This window comes from Cebus imitator, unplaced genomic scaffold (genome assembly GCF_001604975.1).
Source record: "Cebus imitator isolate Cc_AM_T3 unplaced genomic scaffold, Cebus_imitator-1.0 Scaffold92, whole genome shotgun sequence".
Lineage (NCBI taxonomy): Eukaryota > Metazoa > Chordata > Mammalia > Primates > Cebidae > Cebus > Cebus imitator.
The window spans coordinates 6,811,299-6,830,909 of record NW_016107407.1 but is presented as its reverse complement, the minus strand read 5'-3'; the positions used below and the strand labels follow the sequence as shown (position 1 = coordinate 6,830,909).

The following is a 19,611-nucleotide window of genomic DNA, read 5'->3' as shown; positions in this document are numbered from 1 at the left end:
CAGCTAATTTTTGTATTTTTAGTAGAGACGGGGTTTCACCATGTTGATCAGGATGGTCTCGATCTCTTGACCTCGTGATCCACCTGCCTCAGCCTCCCAAAGTGCTAGGATTAGAGGCGTGAACCACCGTGCCTGGCCGTAAATCTTAATTTTTCTAAATGTCAAGTTTGTCACACATTTTCCATCCCTCTTTATGTAAATATATCTCAGGTATTTTCCTACTAAACATATAAACTAATTTGTGTTTCTTTGTCTATGAATCATAGAATTGTATATCTTAAATGGCTTAGAAAATAAGGCTTGTGTCTCTTCTAAAAGTCCTTTATAATTTCTAAATCCTTTTAAATCTTTTTCATGAAACTAAAGTGCTGTGAAGCTAACACTTGGCTTTTGAAAACTTCTAGGTAATATGCATCTTCAAAATAACTTATGAAGAAGTGGCTTTATTTTGTTACAGGAATAAATATGTCAAAAATGCTTTTGTCTAGGTCTTAAGACAAGTTATACTCTTTTTTGAATATTAAGATTTTAACTCAACACAAAATATGAAGTATCCTGTCTTTTTACTTGGAATGCTTAACAAAGTCTTAATTACTATTATAACTGATATAAAATCTTATTGAAAATCTATTATATGTGATCTAGGTAACTAACTCAGATACCGTGATAAGAACTTCAACAGCTATCAGCATGTGGCAATCTGAAATTAAATTCCTCATTTCTTTTAAACCAGTGTAGTTATAGATCTCTAATATTCTTTCTACATTGGAGTCTGTTAGGTTCTTTGGCCTCCTCAAAAAATACATGAAGGACTTCCTTTGGTAGAGTAACTAATGCAGGAACATAGTTTCTATGATGAAATGCAAATTCCCCAAACAAAAGACCTTCATTTAAAAAAAATGACACAGTAACTCTTAGTCCCTATATTCCAATAGCTAAAGCTAAAGGCTGAACAAAGATCCTCAGAATACATCCTTGGGATCTATAGTATTTCATTGTCTTATAAGCTGCTCTCTCTAAATATTTTAGTCTGGGTGCTCAAGTATTCAAGTGACAGGTCTTTGGCTTAATAAATCTCAATACCAGCCAGGTGTGGTGACTCATGCCTCTAATCTCAGTACTTTGGGAGGCTGAGGCGGGGGGATCACCTGAGGCTGGAAGTTCAAAGACCAGCCTGACCAACATGGAGAAACCCCGTCTCTACTAAAAATACAAAATTGGCCAGGTGTGGTGGCGCATGCCTGTAATCCCAGCTACTTGGGAGGCTGAAGCGGGAGAGTGGCTGGAACCCCTGAACCTGGGAGGCAGAGGGTGCGGTGAGCCAAGATCGTGCCATTGCACCCACTCCAGCATGGGCAACAAGAGCGGAACTCTGTCTCAAAAAATAAAAATAAATAAATAAATTTCAATACCACAAGGATCTGCTTCAGATGTGTTACTGCCACTTAGAGATGAGCCAGTGTGCACCCCTCTATCCCAGAGGGAAAAAAATAGGGGTGCTTCCCACATATTAGTCTTCTTCTTTCAGAATGAATCTGCCTAACCTTAGGTTCTCATCCCTTCTCAATTCACCTGGGAAGCTATTGGTTGTTCGAACTGAAAAATACCCTTAAGATCCACTTAGACAATTACCCCAAAGCTTTAAGCAGGACAGTTAAGTAAATTACATTTTTTATTATGGCCATCACACTTTTAAAATGTAAATCTGGGAATAAACACATATTCTCTTCTGGCATCCGACTTTCTGATTTCGTACCTTTTTTAATTTCTCCAAACGGGAGCGGCTCTTATCTTGAGTGGATCCTTTTACACAGCGGTTTGTCTAATGACTGATCTTTCTAATGCGGGGTTCTCACACACGTCCGTGTCCTAGTGTGTGTTATACTTACAGAACTAAGCATTCTAGTTCTATTCCGTGTACATTGCAGTTGTATGCCTGTGCCCTGCGCTGAGACGCTTCCGTAGGTTAGTGGTGCTTCTTCTGCTCTGTGATTCTAATCTCAGCAACAAAAGCAATCAGTAACAATCCTTGGTCTCAGATATGATTACAGAAAACCCACGAAAAGCACTATGAAAGGCAGGTGAGAAACCCGTAAGAGGGGTTCTGAAGTGAGGCATCCATGAAAGTGTGACCATGAAACCCATTCAGTTTGTTTTTGAAAAGAACGTAAGAAACAAAAGAGCACCAGACTTCCTGCTTTGGTAGAGCCTGTTTTGATACTGTGGAAATGTAAGAATCTTAGGCCAGGTGTGGTGGCTCATCCCTGTAATCCCAGCGTGTTGGGAGGTTGAACAGGAGAATCTCTAGTGGCCAGGAATTCAAGATCAGCCTGGGCAACATAGTGAGACCCTGTCTCTACAGAAAAAAATGTAAAACTTAGCTGGGCATGGTGGCATGTGTCTGTTCTCCCAACTACTTAAGAGGCTTAGGTGGGAGGACTGCTTGAGCCCAGGAGTTCAAGGCTGCAGTGAGCTGTGACAGCACCACTGTATTCCAGCCTGGCCAACAGAGTGGGACCCTGTCTCCGGAAAAAAAAAAGAAAGAAGAATCACATACTATGATATTTCTTCAGTGAGCCTTGACCTCCACAGGATGCTAAGAATACCCAAACCCTATCACACAGAGAGGCAAAAAGAAGGTATTCTCCTGTGTTCAGGGTGGTTAGCATGGGCTGGATGCTTACCTGGGTCGGGCCTCAGGGTGTAGCTGTGGGTCACCAAAGGAGGGGCTCCGGGAGGCTGCCTGCTGCAGGGACGAGCTGTGCGCGTGCTTTGGAGACCGTGGCACTTCCGTGAAGGAGGATTCTCGCCCAGAGAAAGAGAAGGTCAAGGAACTCTCGGCGGCTGGGGGCAGGTCGTGGTCCTGCCGGGTGGCATTCAGCTCTTGATCTTGTCTTTGGTTTTCTATGTTCAGCAGCGCCTCCTGGTCAGAAGCGCTATCACCCCCGTGGAGGGCATAGTCCTTGGATTCACCTGCACAGGTCCTGAGCCCCATCGTCTCTGTCCCGGGGTATGGAGAACTCACATCCCTGCTTGACTCCTCCTGTTTGTCACTTTTTCCTCCCCGCTTCTCAACAGCATCAGGCTCCTTCCTGGACTTGGGATAGCGGGATAAATACTCGGAGTCGGCCTCAGGATCCAGAGTCAGCCCATATTTCTCTGCCAACTGTCGTCTTCTTTCTGCTTTGTACCTTGCGATTCTTTCCGCTTTGGACTCCAGGCTGTGGGTGTCCATGGTACCAGAACCATAGGGTGAGTCACCGTGGACGCTGGAGGTTTCTGTGCAGTATTTAGATCGAGTTTGCTTTTCTAGAGGAGAATCAGAAGTTTCCTCCTCTTCATTTGATCGGCCTACAAGGAGGTCACATGGACAAAAGGTACAGATTTCAAGTAAAGGCACGTATTTACACACAGAGAGACATATTCTACTGTACAGAGCGCACACCTGGGTGCCCATGCTGGGAAGGACCAGTTTCTCACCAGGGTGTCTTCACCCAAAGTGACTGACCTGGGCTGCTGAAGAAGTCTGAGATCTGAAGTGAAATCTACAAAGGCTGTGATTGGTGCACATTCTGCAACCCATGTAAAGCATGGCTTTAACTTCAGCTCAGCCCCCTCACTCCCGAGAGCATCTCAGTCCTTGTTCACTGATTATTTCCCCTTAATGATTTACCCTTTTTTGTGGAATTTAGGATTTTACAAGGGAGGCCACAGGATGAGTTCAGAGTCCTCTGGGAAAGACAGCAGACAACTGAGCTGCTGTCATTGAACAAGTGATGGATGCTGGTTTCCCGGGATCTAAGAGCAGCCATAACAATATGGCCCATATCAATATTCACCAGGCTTTTCTTTTTTACAGAGTTTTGCTCTGTCACCCAGGCTGGAGTACAGTGGCATGATCTTGGCTCGCTGCAACCTCCGCCTCCTGGGTTCAAGCAATTCTCCTGCCTCAGCCTCCCAAGTAGCTGGAACTACAGGTGTGTGCCACCACGCCTGGCTAATTTTTGTATTTTTAGTAGAGACGGGGTTTCACCATATTGGCCAGGCTGGTCTCGAACTCCTGACCTTGTGATCTGCCCGCCTCAGCCCCCCAAAGTGCTGGGATTACAGGTGTGGGCCTCCAAGCCTGGCTGAAGACATCATTTTTAAGGGCCTTAACAGTCTAACACGTATTCCATTATTACCTTAACCCTTCCCGTACAGACTTTTCCGTTCCACCTGAATTAAAAATATTTATATATCTTTTCCATTATTTTCTTTAAATTAAACAGGTGGGTGACTGGAACTAATTTTGGAAGGTGGTATGAAGTGAGAAGAGGAATATGCCTCTCCCCACCCTCTGATGAACCCATGTTTTTCATTACAAGTTTATTAAATAATTATTTCTTTTCTCACTACTATGTGATGTTTAAACTATGATTTACTACACAGATTACCATTTCATATACACTAGGGTTTATTTCTGGCTATATATTTTGGGACTCTGATCTATGTATTGATATTTCATACATGTAATTACTTTTTAAGAGATGGAGTCTAGCTGTCCAGGCTAATCTTGCACTACTGAGCTCAAGCTACCCTCCTGCCTCAACCTCCCAAAGTGCTGGGACTGGTGGTGTAAGCCACCACGCCTAGCCTTTTTAAAAATAATTGCATGTGATTTAAAAATATCTCAGTTTTCTAGCTTTCTGGCCACCAGAAATTGGAAACTATAGAAATAAGCAAACTGATCACATCATAAAGTGGGCTTAACACCTCTCTCTGAACAAGAAACTAGAAAACACTGGCTGTAAAAAGCAGCAGCATGGCCGGGCGCTGTGGCTCATGCCTGTAATCCTAGCACTTTGGGAGGCTGGTGGATCACTGGAGGTCAGGAGTTCGAGACCAGCCTGGCCAACATGGTGAAACCTCATCTCTATCAAAAATACAAAAAAATTAGCTGAGCATGGTGGCATGCGCCTGTAATCCTAGCTACTCAGGAGGCTGAGGCAGGAGAATTGCTTGAACCCAGGAGGCAGAGGCTGCAGTGAGCCAAGATCACACCATTGCACTCCAGTGTGGGCAACAAGAGCGAAATTCCATCTCAAAAATAAATAAAATAAAATAAAAAATAATTAAATAAAAAGCAGCAACACAGAGAGTCGGAAGCCAGGGACTGTGGTGGGAAGAATGGCCCTGTGTACATCCTCTGCTCCTAAGGTCAAGTCGAATATTTGGTAATGACAACGACTGCGTGATGAGGCAAAAGCTGAATCATGCGCACTCAACAGACTGTTTAAGATGGAATAAATATGCAATGTACTTAAAATTACCTGCATTAAAATAACTTAAATAGAATGTTTTGTTGCATCTCCAGAGTCAGAATCGTCATCATGCAAGGTGCAGCTTTGCCTCTAACGCCCCCTGCTGAGAGCAGCTGCTGCCTGTTCTGGGTGAGGACGGTGAGGGGCCCCTGTCTCAGAGCAGGGATCCTGTGCTGGGCCCTGACAGTGCAGAAAGCCACAGTGACTCCCTTTGAGGGTCCCAGTCTAGGGAGGAAAATGACTGGTCCTCAGATACCCAATGATGTGCGAGGGGAATCATTTCATACAGCTGTGACACTGGAAGGCCTTATCCGTGAGGCGGGGCAGAGATGACATACATGTTGTTGCTGTGTTTAACAAATACATTTAATAGCTGGGGATGGTGGCACATGCTGGTAGTCCCAGCTACTCGGGAGGCTGAGGTGGGAGGATCACTTGAGCCTGGGAGGTTGAGGTTTCAGTGAGCTGTGATCAGGCTGCTGCACTCCAGCCTAGGTGACAGAGTGAGACTCTGTCTCTAAAAAATAAAATGAAATGAAAATAAACAAAAAACAAATACATTTAACAAAAAATTAGGCCAAGTCAATTGGCTCACACCTATATTTTCAGCAAGTTGGAAGGCCAAGGTGAGACAATCACTAAAAGCCAGAAGTTAGAGACCAGCCTGGGCAACACAGCGAGACTTTCTCTACAAAAAAGTTTTAAAAAATTTGCCAGGTGTGGTAGTGTAAGCCTTTAGTCCCAGCTATTCAGGGGCTGGGGCGGGAGAACCCCTGAGCTTGAGCCCAGGAGTCAAGGCTGCAGTGAGCTGTGATCACACTCCTGCATTCCAGCCTGTGACAGAGTGGAACCTTGTGTTACAAAAAATAATATCAACACAGTTCACTTTTGTGGACTATCTCATGTCCTGACACCCTGGGTGGAAAAGGCAACATGTAACAAGCCAGGCAGCATACTGGAAAATGGGCCACCCAGTTCCCCGCTCACCGATGTGGGGGCTGGCAGGGTCGCTGGCTCGCATGTATCGAGGGGTGTCTTCCTCCAGCAGGCGGTGAGTCACTAACCCTGTGCAGCTCTGCAAGAGGATGGGCTGGGTGTCATTTTCAATTCCTTCCAGGCGCCTGGCAATTCTTTCTTTTCTGTGAAATACACCAAAAGACGCAGAGTGAGCAACAGCGATGGAGTCTAAAGGAAAATGAAATACTACTTTGCCAAGCTCTCTTCTACTTCCTAACGCCATACTATAAAGATCTTACCTTTTCATTTCTAAGAATTCTTCTTTCTTTGGTTCAAAGATTTGTCTTAATTCTGCAACTAAAAGAAAACCCAAAAAGAACAAAATATAGTATTTAGTAGTCTGGCACTCATTTTATTCACCATGCAACATATTTTTTGAACAGAAAATTTCAGTTCTTGGTTCCTGCGTAACAGGGATATGCAAAACTGACCAAGTTTCTGCTTTCATGGAGACTGTCTTCTGGTAGGGGAGGCCGATGCCAAATGAATAAGAGTGCGCGCGTGCACGCGCGCGCGCGCACACACACACACACACACACACACACACACACACTGGGATGTATCATCCTCCTCCACGGTCAAGTTGAATATTTGATGCCCATAAAAATGACTGAGTTATCAAGGCAAAGCTAAGCCATGCTCATTCAGCATACTGTTTAATATGAAATAAATATGTAATATATTTAAAATTACACACATTAAAATAATTTAAATAGAATGTTTCATTGTATATACATTGCAACATCTGTATATGTGACTCATGTAAATGTCACATATATAGGTTGGTAAAGAAGTAAAATCATACAGGGTGAGGGAGAAGGTTCTTTCATCTAGGGGAATCAAGGGAGACCTGACTAGCAAGATCTTTCTAGGAAAGCATTTTAGGCAGAAATCTCAATAACTGTTTCTAACTTTGGTTTGGTTTAACAAAGTATTCTTAGCCTCTATTATGGAAATCATTTACAGAAGTAGAGACTAGGACCGTGAACCCCACAGGGCCATCAGCAAGCTACAAGCATGAACTCATGGCCACTCCTCCTCCACCCTCTCTGGGAATCTGTAAATGGCTGTAATTATCTGATTGTGTTTCCAACACAGCCTAAAGTGGGCGCTTCAATTAGCTACAGTTTAGATGAACACAGGTCCTCAACCTCCCTGCACAGGCTTTCACTGGAAGGAAGTGTTAACAATGTTGCCTTGCTATAATTTAGGTAGATGATGGGTAAGGCAATTACCCCAATGTTTCTGGCAGCATTGGAGAAAGAGAACAAACCTTGTGCTGAGGTTGGGAGGTTCTCACATGATACTGACTACAAGGATATTACTGAGATGCCAGACAACTGTTTCTTTGGAGAAATGGCCACAGTTCATGGGGAATAAAAGTCTCTCTTTCTGCCTCCTCCACAATAGCTTAAATTCATAAGGGCTCATCTGAGTGAGTCCTATGAAGGACTCAGAATGGGGTGGGAGTAAGAGAGGGGGGTGGCTGGGCAGTCCCGGGCCAGGGTCAATGAAAAGTTTTGAAAGGCTGAGTCAAAGGAGAAACTCAAAGGAATTTGATTTTCAACTGCTTCAATTTCCGTTTTCTTTTCTCAAAGTGGTAATTTTTAGGAATGAGTCAAAACTACACACATCCACGCACGTGCACACAACACATACATGCATACATACACACACATAGCTTTACTGCCCTTTGTGTTCGGAGACAGAAGCCTTGTTTTTTCTTCATTTACTTTTAAGTGATAACCACTTTAAAACTTTAGCTGAATTTGTTAAGGTAGCTGGCTTCAAAAAAGCAAAACCTCTCTCCCTCTGACTTCAAAAAGATCTCTCAGTTGGCCTCCCCAGGAACCAGAGTAGCTGGGGGCAAAGAAGTCCTCATTCTAATTATGCTCCTATTTAAAAGACAGGGGTATAATGAGAATGGTGCACCTGCCACGCAGTCTTGTGAGAGGAGGCTTGACCGGTAACGACAGCTTCCCCGTCAACAAATTAGCCCTGGTGAGATTATGGTGACAAAACTTTAATAGCTGGTAGGACATATTTTGAAAATATTTTCAAGGATGACAAAAACAAAGGGTTTTAATTAGTTATTTAAACCCCAAAGAGGAGAGGGGAGCCATATTTTTCAAAAGACCACTCAAGAAGCTATCAAAACCAAATTCCAAGGGCATCTAAAAGGTATGGCTTGAACTCATGCCTCGAACACATAACTGAAAAATAGAAAATATTAATAGCGTCCTGAGTAGCATAATCACCTCTCCCCTCCCCTCCTGTCTTTTCCTCTCCTTTCCTCTCCTTTTCTTTCTACACCCCTCTTTCCTTTACAGACAGGGTCTCATTCTCTCACCCAGGCTGGCGTGTAGAGGCACGATCTTGACTCACTGCAGCCTCAACCTCCCAGACTCAAGTGATCCTCCCAACTCAGCCTCATGAGTAGCTGGGATTAGGGGCACATGCCACCACACCTGGCTAGCTTTTTGTATTTTTTGTGGAGACGGGGTTTCGCTATGTTCTCCAGGATGGTCTTGAACTCCTGGGCTCAAGGGATCTAACCACCTCGGCCTCCCAAAGTGCTGGATGGCAGGCATGAGCCACCACGCCTGGCCTGACACTTCTGTTTTCTCCCCCCACATTATTTCAACTGGGTAAATATCAAAACCATTAATATATAGAGTGTCATTGACCTTCCATTGGAAAAAGTGAAGATAGGCTTTTCTTGGTTCTAATTAGGGAGTGTTGAAAGTCACTTTCATTTCATCCAAATTTTAATTAATTTTACAATTTTTCCATAGAAATGCAACTAAAGGGATTTTTCAGAAAGATTACCACAGTATATGGAAAAGCAAAGCAACATGTTGCTTCCTGCCATTCTCTACTTCCCATGTTCCAGAAGGAAAGATCTAGCTGGGAGAGTGTGCTGGCTCCCTACACACGGGAAAGGTAGACTTTCCTACTGCCCACCAGGGAACGCTGCCCTCCGATAGCCGTCCGCTTCTGCACAGAAGAGGAGAAGTTCTCAGGATAGGATGTAGCAGGCAGGCAGATGTACCTCATCAAGGTCATGGGTTCAGGAAGCTGGCTTTGGAGAGCTCACAGATCACTATGGGGGCACTAATGGCTTCTGAGTGGGAAGTGGCTTTGTTGTGAACTCTGCACCGCAGGATGTTGAATGTCCCAGGTTCTCCTAGAAATGCTAAATCACCCCCAGTTGCTGCAACACAAAAACGTCACATATTTCTAAAGCCCATTAGGGGCTGTCCTAGATTGAGAACCACTGAGAATCACTGATTCCCCCAGGTCCTAGAATTTCAAATACACAGCCTGTGCCTTAGACACCCAGGCCTTTGGTTACCCGGTGCGGATGCCACTAGCCCAGCATTGCACTCTCTTCAGTCAAGCCCAGATTCAATGCAAAGCTATGCCAAGCCTACTGCTCCTGGAAACTAGAATCCATCAATATAGGGTCCTCTCTGATCATTTCACTGAGGAATTAAATGAGGTCGTAAAATAAACTATGCTTTCAATATACTGATGAGCTTACTCATTCTTAGTGAAAACCTATAGTGAATTTTTAAAGGAAAATAAATAAAGCTCTCCAGCAAACAATTAATGACCTCTCAGCCTATTCTTTCTAGCGAATATATTTTCAATTACCAAGATATGCCTCATTCCTACAGAAATGGGATTATAAGAAATGATGCGCAAGACAAAAAGAAGCAACAGAGAGACATTTTGAGTTTTGCCTCTTTTCCCCAAGTCTATACAAACATGTAATATAATTAATGTGTATTATATTACATATTTGTTTTATATTATTATTAATAGCCAGGCATGGTGGCTTATGACTGTAATCCCAGCACTTTAGGAGGCTGAGGCAGGTGGATCACTTGAGGTCAGGAGTTTGAGACCAGCCTGGCCAACATGATGAACTCCTGTCTCTACTAAAAATACAAAAAAATTAGCCTGGTGTGGTGGGCATGCATGTGTAATCCCAGCTACTCGGGAGGCTGAGGCAGGAGAATTGCATGAACCCAGGAGACAGAGGTTACAGTGGGACAAGATGATGCCACTGCACTCCAGCCTGGGTGACAGAGCATCATTCTGTCTCAAATGTGTGTATATATATATATATATATATATATATATAAAACATGGTTTATATTATATATTTTATATTATATTATTATATAAACCATGTTTTATATTACTATCAATCATATAAACATGTTTTTGTATTATTATCGTAAAGCCAATACTAAAAACATCATGGATAAAAGTCATTGTTGCTGTGGGAATCTATGTTGTAACTCTGTTGTTTTATTTATAAAGTCTACCCACAGTTCGGCCAAAGTTACCTTCTGATTGATAATCTTAAAAGTTCCTGTTCTTTCAAAACTTCATAAAAGTTTTGTGTAATTCCAGACTTACAGAAAATTTAAAAGATATCCTTTGGCCGGGCGTGGTGGCTCACGCCTGTAATCCCAGCACTTTGGGAGGCCGAGGAAGATGGATCACGATGTCAGCAGATGGAGACCATCCTCGCTAACACAGTGAAACCCTGTCTCTACTAAAAATACAAAAAATTAGCTGGGCATGGTGGCGAGTGCCTATAGTTCCAGCTACTTGGGAGGCTGAGTAGCTGGGACTACAGGTGCATGCCACCACGCCTGGCTAATTTTTGTATTTTTAGTAGAGAAAGGCATTTCACCATGTTGGCCAAGGTGGTCTCAATCTCTTGACCTCATGATCTGCCCCCCTTGCCCTCCCAAAGTGCTGGGATTACAGGTGTGAGCCACCACGCCCGGCCAGGAGTTTTGAACATATCCACCTGTCCCTTATTTTACCTGCTATCTTGGTCTGTTACTCTTCTGTGAGTAATTCAGAGTGGTACTACTGTGGCAATATGGCCTCTATGAATGTATTTCTTTAGTTATTTCTGATGGGAGCTGGAGGTTAGTTTTCAAATAAGGCTATTTAAGGAAATTTGATAGCAAAACTATAATACTTCATACGTTATTTACAACTGCCTAATACGTTTTGCAATAATGATATATAACACCGATATTCTGAACCATTTGGTCTGTGGGGTGCTTTTCTTGGGACACATAGTTTCTTCCACTAGCTCTAAGAATCAGGATTTCTAGTTTGGACATTGTTGAGTTCAGTCCTCCAAACCTGAGTACAGTAGAACTTTCCAAAGAAATATTAGTGGCAGGGGTACTGCCAAGAACACTTCTCTCCTCCTTCACGCGACAGCCAGAGAGACTAGGCCAGATCTGGAATATTCTGAGCTTACTTCCCACAAGAGTAAAGCCCTTTAACTTTACACTTGGATGGCAGCCACTAATATAAAGACAAGCAGCTCATACACCAAGCAATTATAAGCTAGAGGAATAGGGGAGGGGTGATGGCTGCAGGGTGTAGGGTTTCTTTCTGGAATAATGAAAATGTTCTAAAACTGGCTGTACTGATGGATGCAGAACTCTGTGAATTGCTGAAGCTGACAGAATCGCATACCTTAAATGAAAGGATTGCATGGTAGGTGTGTTGTAACTTAATAAAACTGCTAAAGAAAGTGGAATCATATATTTGGTCCATTTCATATTTCCTAAATAAAAAATCTATTTTAATATTATAAATGTTACATAAGTAAATATTTTTATTTTTATTTTTTGAGATGGAGTCTCGCTTAGCCACCCAGGCTGGAGTGCAGTGTTGTAATCTCGGCTCACTGCAACCACCATCCTCTGGGTTCAAGCAATTCTCCCATCTCAGCCTCCCGAGTAGCTGGGATTACAGGCACCTGCCATCATGCTCAGGTCATTTTTGTATTTTTAGTGGAGACAGGGTTTCATCATGTTGGCCAGGCTGGTCTTGAATTCCTGACCTCAGGTGATCCGCCTGCCTTGGCGTCCCAAAGTGCTAGGATTACATGTATGAGCCACCACGCATGGCCTAGGTAAACATTTTTAATTCCTTGATTACTTGTTTGTGATACACACTTAGAGGACGTCTCTTAGAGAAAAAGTGACAACCACTTTAATACCCAGTTTCACAGGAAATGAACAGAAAGAAGCTTCTATAAACATCACATATAAAACTTGATGTCATTAAAATAAAATTATAACTAAATCATGTTTAAATATAATATTGCTAAGAGCTGACACGCCAAATCATTAACATATCTGTTAAATCAGAGGAAAAAAAGAGATTGCTGGTCTTTCCAAATCTGCCTACTTTTTTTTTCATAAAAAGCAAAGGTATGTGAAATAAGACTGTAGAGAATTTAGGTGAAATTCAGGGGAAGTGAGGCACTGTCATTTTTAAAGCATATTGTAAAGATTTAAGGGACCATGTTGATTTAGAAACATCAATCTGGTGAATACATAAAATAATCATCTTTGATTTGTAAAGATTATTTTTTATAATCATTTATGACATATTTTTTAATACAATCAGCTAACAAGCTTAGGTGTTCTAAAAGTTTATCACAGATGAAGTTACCATTGGTTGAACCTTAAGGAGCCTAGCATTTCATACTGTTTTTGATTTTTCTGCTCATAATATTGTTGGTGGTATTATGCATCAAATAAGGGAACCCGGACAGAGAACAGGAAAGAGGGACCCTTCTGACTGGTGGAAACAACCTGCCATGTAGAACTTTGCCTAATCAGCTCTTCTCAGCTACTGCTAATATCGATTTGCTCATTCTTATACGTTGTTTTGATCATCTGCATAGGTTTTAAGAACTTTATTTGTCTCAGATTAAATCAGTTTTTTTGTCTTTCACAGAGAGTGCTAAACAATGGCAGAGCCATTCCATTTGACAGCCGTTCTGGCCCCATCTGCATCCGTCCTACCCAGACAGGAGGCTACTGAGTTGCCCTTGGAAACCCCCGGGGGAGAGCTGATGGGAGCACAGTGTGGTCACTTCATTTCCAGGTACCATGAACGATTAATTTTCTTTTTGATATGAAATCTCATCTGCCTCCTTGTAATTCTACACATTATTCTTACTTTTGGCCTCTGGAGCCACATAGAATAGACCTGTACTTCAGCTGACAGTGTTGTAAGTACTTGAAAATTGCAGCAAGTCTGGGTTTTCTTCACCAGGCCAAATCCCCGGGGTCCTTCAGACATCCATCCTTATCAGAATATGTCTCGGTCCATCATCAGTTCAATTCCTCAGGATAGAGTCCAATTCATTGGCAGGTCTTACAAAATGGATTTACTTTCTATTAAAAGAAGATGCGTTTCATCTGATTTCTTTTGGGCATGATCTTTTGCTTTTTCTTTCAGAGTAGAAAAAATTCTGCCCTTCCATCAAATTGGTTTCTTCCACAGGAAGGTTTCCACAGCACTCTCAGGATGAAGACATTTTGTGAGCTGGGACTAATGATCATTCCTTGTGCTAGTGTTCCAGTCACAATGACCAAGCAATGTTTACAACATTTCACAGGTAAAACTAGGGCGAATTGGCTTCTAGTTGGTGCAGACATTTTACTGCATGTGTGCCTTGCCCAGTGGAAATAGTAATTTACCAACCACGTGTGAGTGCTGCTTGGGGAAGAAGCCAGATGGTCATGATGTGGTCTTCACGGGCTGTTTGCAGCCCAGCACGGAGGTACAAGATGTTAAATGTAAAAGGCCTGGACTGGTGCGTTGGCTCATGCCTGTAATCCCAGCACTTTGGGAGGATCACCTGAGGCCAGGAGTTTGAGACCAGCCTGGCTAACCTTGTGAAAACCCTGCCTCTACTAAAAATTCAAAAAAATTACCCAGATGTGGTGGCATGCACCTATAATCCCAGCTACTTGGGAGGCTGAGGCTGGAGAATCTCTAAAACCTGAGAAGCGGAGGTTGCAGTGAGCTGAGAATGCACTGCTGTACTCCAGCCTGGGTGATACAAGACCCTGTTTTAAAAAAAAAAAAAAAAAAAAAAAAAGCCCTAACTCTGGGAAGCATCAAGAGGCCTGGGACAGCCACCGGAGGCAGCAGGCTGAGTGGGTGGACAGAGAAGAGATGGGGGGGCCTCCAGTAAAAACCTGAGGATGCCTACAATTAAAGGGCAAGAAGGAGTAGCAAGGAGAGGATTCAAAATGCATCAGAGAGATGCAAGGGAATTGAAGCCAATCCTTGGAGGAGGCAGGCAGGGCCACAAAGGAGACTGTGAGCTGGAGGTGAGGGAGAGATCTGCTGGGGGAAATGCAGACAACACAGGACTCGTCGACCCAGACACGCTGGTCACTGAGGAGCAGCCTTACCTTTCGGAAGTGCAGCTGAAAGCTTAGCATCGATTCCTCTTTTGTGGTTAGGGAGCTGTTCTTGATCTTCGAGTGACAACTCTTTCTGAAAGCTAAAAATTACTCCATTAATGAAGTCCATTTAAATCAAGATATATAAGTGAAAAAATACAGAACATAAAAATTATGATATTGTTACATATCATTAAACATGAACACATAGATCACAAGTAAAACATTTTATTTTGGGGAGAAAATTGGTACCTTTTTCATTTACTTATATTTATGTAAATACGGTGATTTTTTGTGCACCTAAGTAATTACAGCAGGATTAGTGGGTAGTGTGGTGTGGTGTGGTGTGTGAGGGTGAAAATATTGCTGAATTGGAAGTCATATGCTTTCGCTCGCACTGAACACCTCTTCTTGACCTAGGAATAGGTTTGCAAGCTTGGATTAATTACTCAGCCTCTCTGTGCTACAATTTCTTCTTCAGAAAATCAGTAACTTGTCTAGGTGATCTACATGCTGTCCTCCAGTATCAAAATTATATTAAAGTAACAGATGCCTTCAAACAACCAAGATATTAAAATTTGGAAAACCTCATGAAGCCTTGTGTTGGAATAAAAGAGGAAATGAAAGGGGAGAAAAATAAAGGAAGTGAGCCCTTCCGGCGGACTTCCCCAGGGTAAGCACACCCAGGTATCTCCTTAATTATCTCCCCAAGACCCTAAGAGGTGTGAACTACTCAGTGGTATGCTGATAAAGGTGCAAATGGCCCTGCCCTCATGTCCCACCCACCCAGCCCCACCCACTCAGGCCCTGCCCACCCAGACCCTCCACCTGGCCCTGAGAAAAGCACCTGCTTTGTAGTATTGGCGGGTGGTGTCAACACTCTCACCACAGCGGCTCCCACAGGACTCACTGAACTCAATGTCGGGAGAAAGGCACACATGTCTGGCCCCAGCACAACACCAGAACTAGTATCATCCTCAGTTTACAGATCCGGGAATTTTTTTTTTTTTTTTTTTTTTTTTTGAGACGGAGTTTCGCTCTTGTTACCCAGGCTGGAGTGCAATGGCACGATCTCGGCTCACCGCAACCTCCGCCTCCTGGGTTCAGGCAATTCTCCTGCCTCAGCCTCCTGAGTAGCTGGGATTACAGGCACGTGCCACCATGCCCAGCTGATTTTTTGTATTTTTAGTAGAGACGGGGTTTCACCATGTTGACCAGGATGGTCTCGATCTCTTGACCTCGTGATCCACCCGCCTCGGCCTCCCAAAGTGCTGGGATTACAGGCTTGAGCCACCGCGCCCGGCTAGATCCGGGAATTGTTACATGATTTTCCCAAAAACTCATATTTGACAAGAAGAAGAGAAGAGATTCAAATCCATCTCCTAGTTTAATACCAGCCACAGCCACCCCGAGACTGCTGCGTACACAACTCCATGGTCTTCGATGTGCCTGGAGCGGGCAGGGCAGAGGGTGCTGGTGTCTTGAAGGAAGCAAACCCGTGAAAACAGGGAACTGCTGTTCCTCAAGGTCAGTATGACCTCAGAGGGTGAAAGACAGGCTTGGAAAAGACTCACTGTGCAGCCGACCCTCCCCCTGCACAGGTGCATTTCCATAAAGGCCAAGGGAGAGACGGAGGAAGCTATGTGGACACTGTGTAAGTGGGATGCATGAATCACCCATACCCCATGTATAAACTACACCAAAGCAACTTCTATACCGTCCAAAACACGATCCACCACTCTTCCCTCCTAGAACAAAGTCCTTCTTCGTTTTTCCATATACAATGGAGTAAAGCTTATATTCCCTAAGTATGTGTGCCATGTGTTCACATTATTTAATAAAAAGTCCTGAGAAGAATTAGGCTTTATTAGCCACGCTCTGGAATGGCTGGAAGACCCCGGGACACCTGCCTAGTCAGAAACTCAGAGCGAGCCCCGACTTTTAAACACTGAGTCGTAAGGCGGTAACTACTCCTGTCAGTGTTTTATTCACCTGCAGGATTTAGTAGAAAGCTAAAAAAACTAATGGCAGAAATGTACCTGACTTGAGGAATGGCATGTTATTTTAATTGATTATTTAATTGCTAATTTAAATATCTTGACAAAGCTCTGTACTTGCTTTGGGAAACTAAAATATTTTCAAGAAAAAAAAATATCCACGTTAGAGTGAAATAATGCAGTCCCTAAAATATTCAGCTTCTCAGACCACCGACCTTGGGGTACAAATGCTATCTCATATTTTCAAAAATAAACGTCTGTGTGTCTTTATTTCCTTCTTTCTTTCTGTTTCTCAGAAAGCTCAATGGAGCCACTAATGAAAAGCAAGAAACTGTCCCTGAGTCCAATACTCCGCTGGAGTCTACAGAGCGGGCTTTACGAGTCGTCTCCCGGACACTCCCCAGATCCACGGGCACTTACTTTCTTGAAACACGCTGCAAATGGAGCCAGTGCCCAAGTGAAGTGCAGCCTTTTGACAGCAGGTCAGAAACCAGTGGAAACCAGAGCTCTAAGAGGAAAGTCTCTGATGCTCCCCAGCATGGTTCACTTGACACGCTATTTCCTCCCCTGAGCACTCTCCTCTCCAGCCTCCTGCCATCCTGTGGCTTCATCTCGCTCCTGGTCTGTGCCTCAGTTGGCTGGTCATGTCCTCAGCACAGAGCACCCAGACCCACTGCCTATCCCCACCAGCACCCAAAGGATATTACACACCTCATTAACCACAGCACTTTGTGGGGACTGAGGCAGGAGGGTTGTTTGAGCCCAGGAGTTCAAGACCAGCCTGGGGGACACAGCAAGATCCCATCTCTATAAAAAATAGAAAAATTAGCCAGGCACAGGCACAAGCCTGTAGACCCAGCTACTCAGGAGGCTGAGGTGGTAGGACTCATTGAAACTAGGAGTTTGAGGCTGCAGTGAGCTATGATCGTGCCACTGTACTCCAGCCTGGGTGACAGAGTGGGACCCTGTCTCTTAAAAAAACTAAGTGATTAAATTAAACATTATTTTAAGAAAATTAACATATTTCAAATAAATGACTACTGCAAAACATTTCAAATGAATACTACGATTCACCCTGAGTATTTCTGGTGTATCTTCTATGCAATGTTGAGGTGATGGCTAGGGGTAAAATCATTACAAACACTGGTAATAACTATAAGAGCATAAGGGCAATAACATCAGTTACAAGCCCCTCCTTCCTCCTGCCCTCCCTTCCTTCTCATCCTCCCTCCTTCCCTTTCTTCTTTCCTTTCTTCTTTGATCTTTGGATAGGACATAATTGGGAACACATCACTCCTTATTACCTTTGCTCACCTTGCATACATGTGTGAAAAACTGGCATAATTGCACATGTTAGTAAAGTAACAATTTTAGAATCTGCAGGTTCCAGGTAGACATTTATTACCAAGTCCACGCGGCTGTCATCACCCTCTGTTCCCCTCTCCGCGGCCTCTCTCCCCTGCTCCTGCTAAATGACCAGGGCTTCTGGGAAAGCAGATGAGCAGACAGGAGGAACAGGGGCAGACTGGGCTGGAAAGTGTGGCTGTGGCTCAAGGCGGTGCCACAGGCTGTGATTGATGCAAGACCCCTCCAATCAACATGTGAAATCGAGTTTCTCTCTTTAAAACAAAAATAATGTTCCTTCCCTGAACTTTCTCTACCCGAGGGCACCAATCATCAGTGAAAATACAGGTAAGACACACTTGTAAAATTCAGCACGGTTCATCAGTGAGCACCTTTTTCTGCTCATTTAACGCTGATGAAGCCCAAGGACCTGTGAGAGTCCGGACTCTCCTCTCCTCTCCACTTCTTCTGACTCAGAGGCACATGAGCAGAGCAACTGGTAGGGTCCATTCCTAACGCACCAGGGACAAAGGAATCTCTGCAGGGACAACCTCTGCAGGGACAACCTCTGCAGGCCTTGGTGTCTTGCTACAGCTCAACCCAAAGTAAGAGCCTGTGTTTCCACAGGGAAGCGTCTGTCCATAGATACTAAAGTCAATGCCATCCGCCTCATTTCTGCATCTTGATTTTAACTTTCTAACAGTGAGAAACACCTTTTGGATTTTTATCCAGCTCTCTGTATCTCCCCTGAAACAGCGCTCGCTCTTCAGGGCTGACTGTGCCACCATCTCCCTCCCTCTGCTTCAATCAACTAAGAAGGGAATGCCCCCTGCTTCTGTGACAATTTGTCTTCTAAACGTGTCCCATTAACCTACTTAAATGCCTACCTGTAGCAACACAGGGGAATTTTAGTAAAGGGAGAGCAGTATGCTCTGCTGTTATCATCTCTATTTTTCACAACATGCAATGTGCTACTATTCCAAGGACTGCCCAGCAGCCACGCGGTATAAGTCTCCTCCGCAATCTGCTCATTACAAGATATGAGAGACGAAGCCCCACTAGCTCATACTTTCATCTTTTACCGGGTGTCTGGTTGACCAGGTTTCTTCTGAGGAAGCAGGCTCTTGTGCCTCCAGCCCATTTTACACTTAGCACCAAGGCGCACAGGCTGTCACTTTAACAGGTATGCATGCCATGACACCCATGATTTGAGAATAGCTGTGTCTCTGTGAGTGTCTGTCCACTGATGTGTGTGACTTTTATATTGCATGCCTTTCCTATCCCTGAATAAGGAATGACTTCCTGTCTCTTTTTCCTTAGTCACTTATTAGCTCCATGACAGTTAAACCAACCTGCCAGGGACATCATAGAAACCAAGCCTCAGATCCTAGTAAAACATGGCCAAGATGAGAAATATGGATGCACCCCATTAAAAAAGTGATGTTTCCTGAGTCAGTTAAGACAACCTCACTGATGACCCTGGATCATCTTTGCTCTAATTAACCTTATATTTAGATGTGCTGCTTGATGATACTGTGTGTAAAAATTAAATACAGAACAAAAATTTAAAAGATGTGGATGAAATACATCAAAAATTTGTCCCATCCAGTGTGTTCACAAGATCAACTCTGCCATTTTCAAATGCAGAGCAGGCTCAGCCTGAGGAGGACAGGAGTTACATCCCTGTCTATT

General features: G+C 43.6%; 1 protein-coding gene across 1 annotated transcript in view; it reads right to left on the bottom strand.

The window, feature by feature from the left end:
- Positions 1-19,611, bottom strand: part of SVIL (supervillin) — a 117,563-nt gene that overhangs the window by 95,253 nt on the left and 2,699 nt on the right. The window contains 4 exon segments of the mRNA XM_037740950.1: positions 2,685-3,351; positions 6,291-6,442; positions 6,560-6,617; positions 14,588-14,679. Of these exon segments, the coding sequence (XP_037596878.1) occupies positions 2,685-3,351; positions 6,291-6,442; positions 6,560-6,617; positions 14,588-14,679 (969 nt within the window).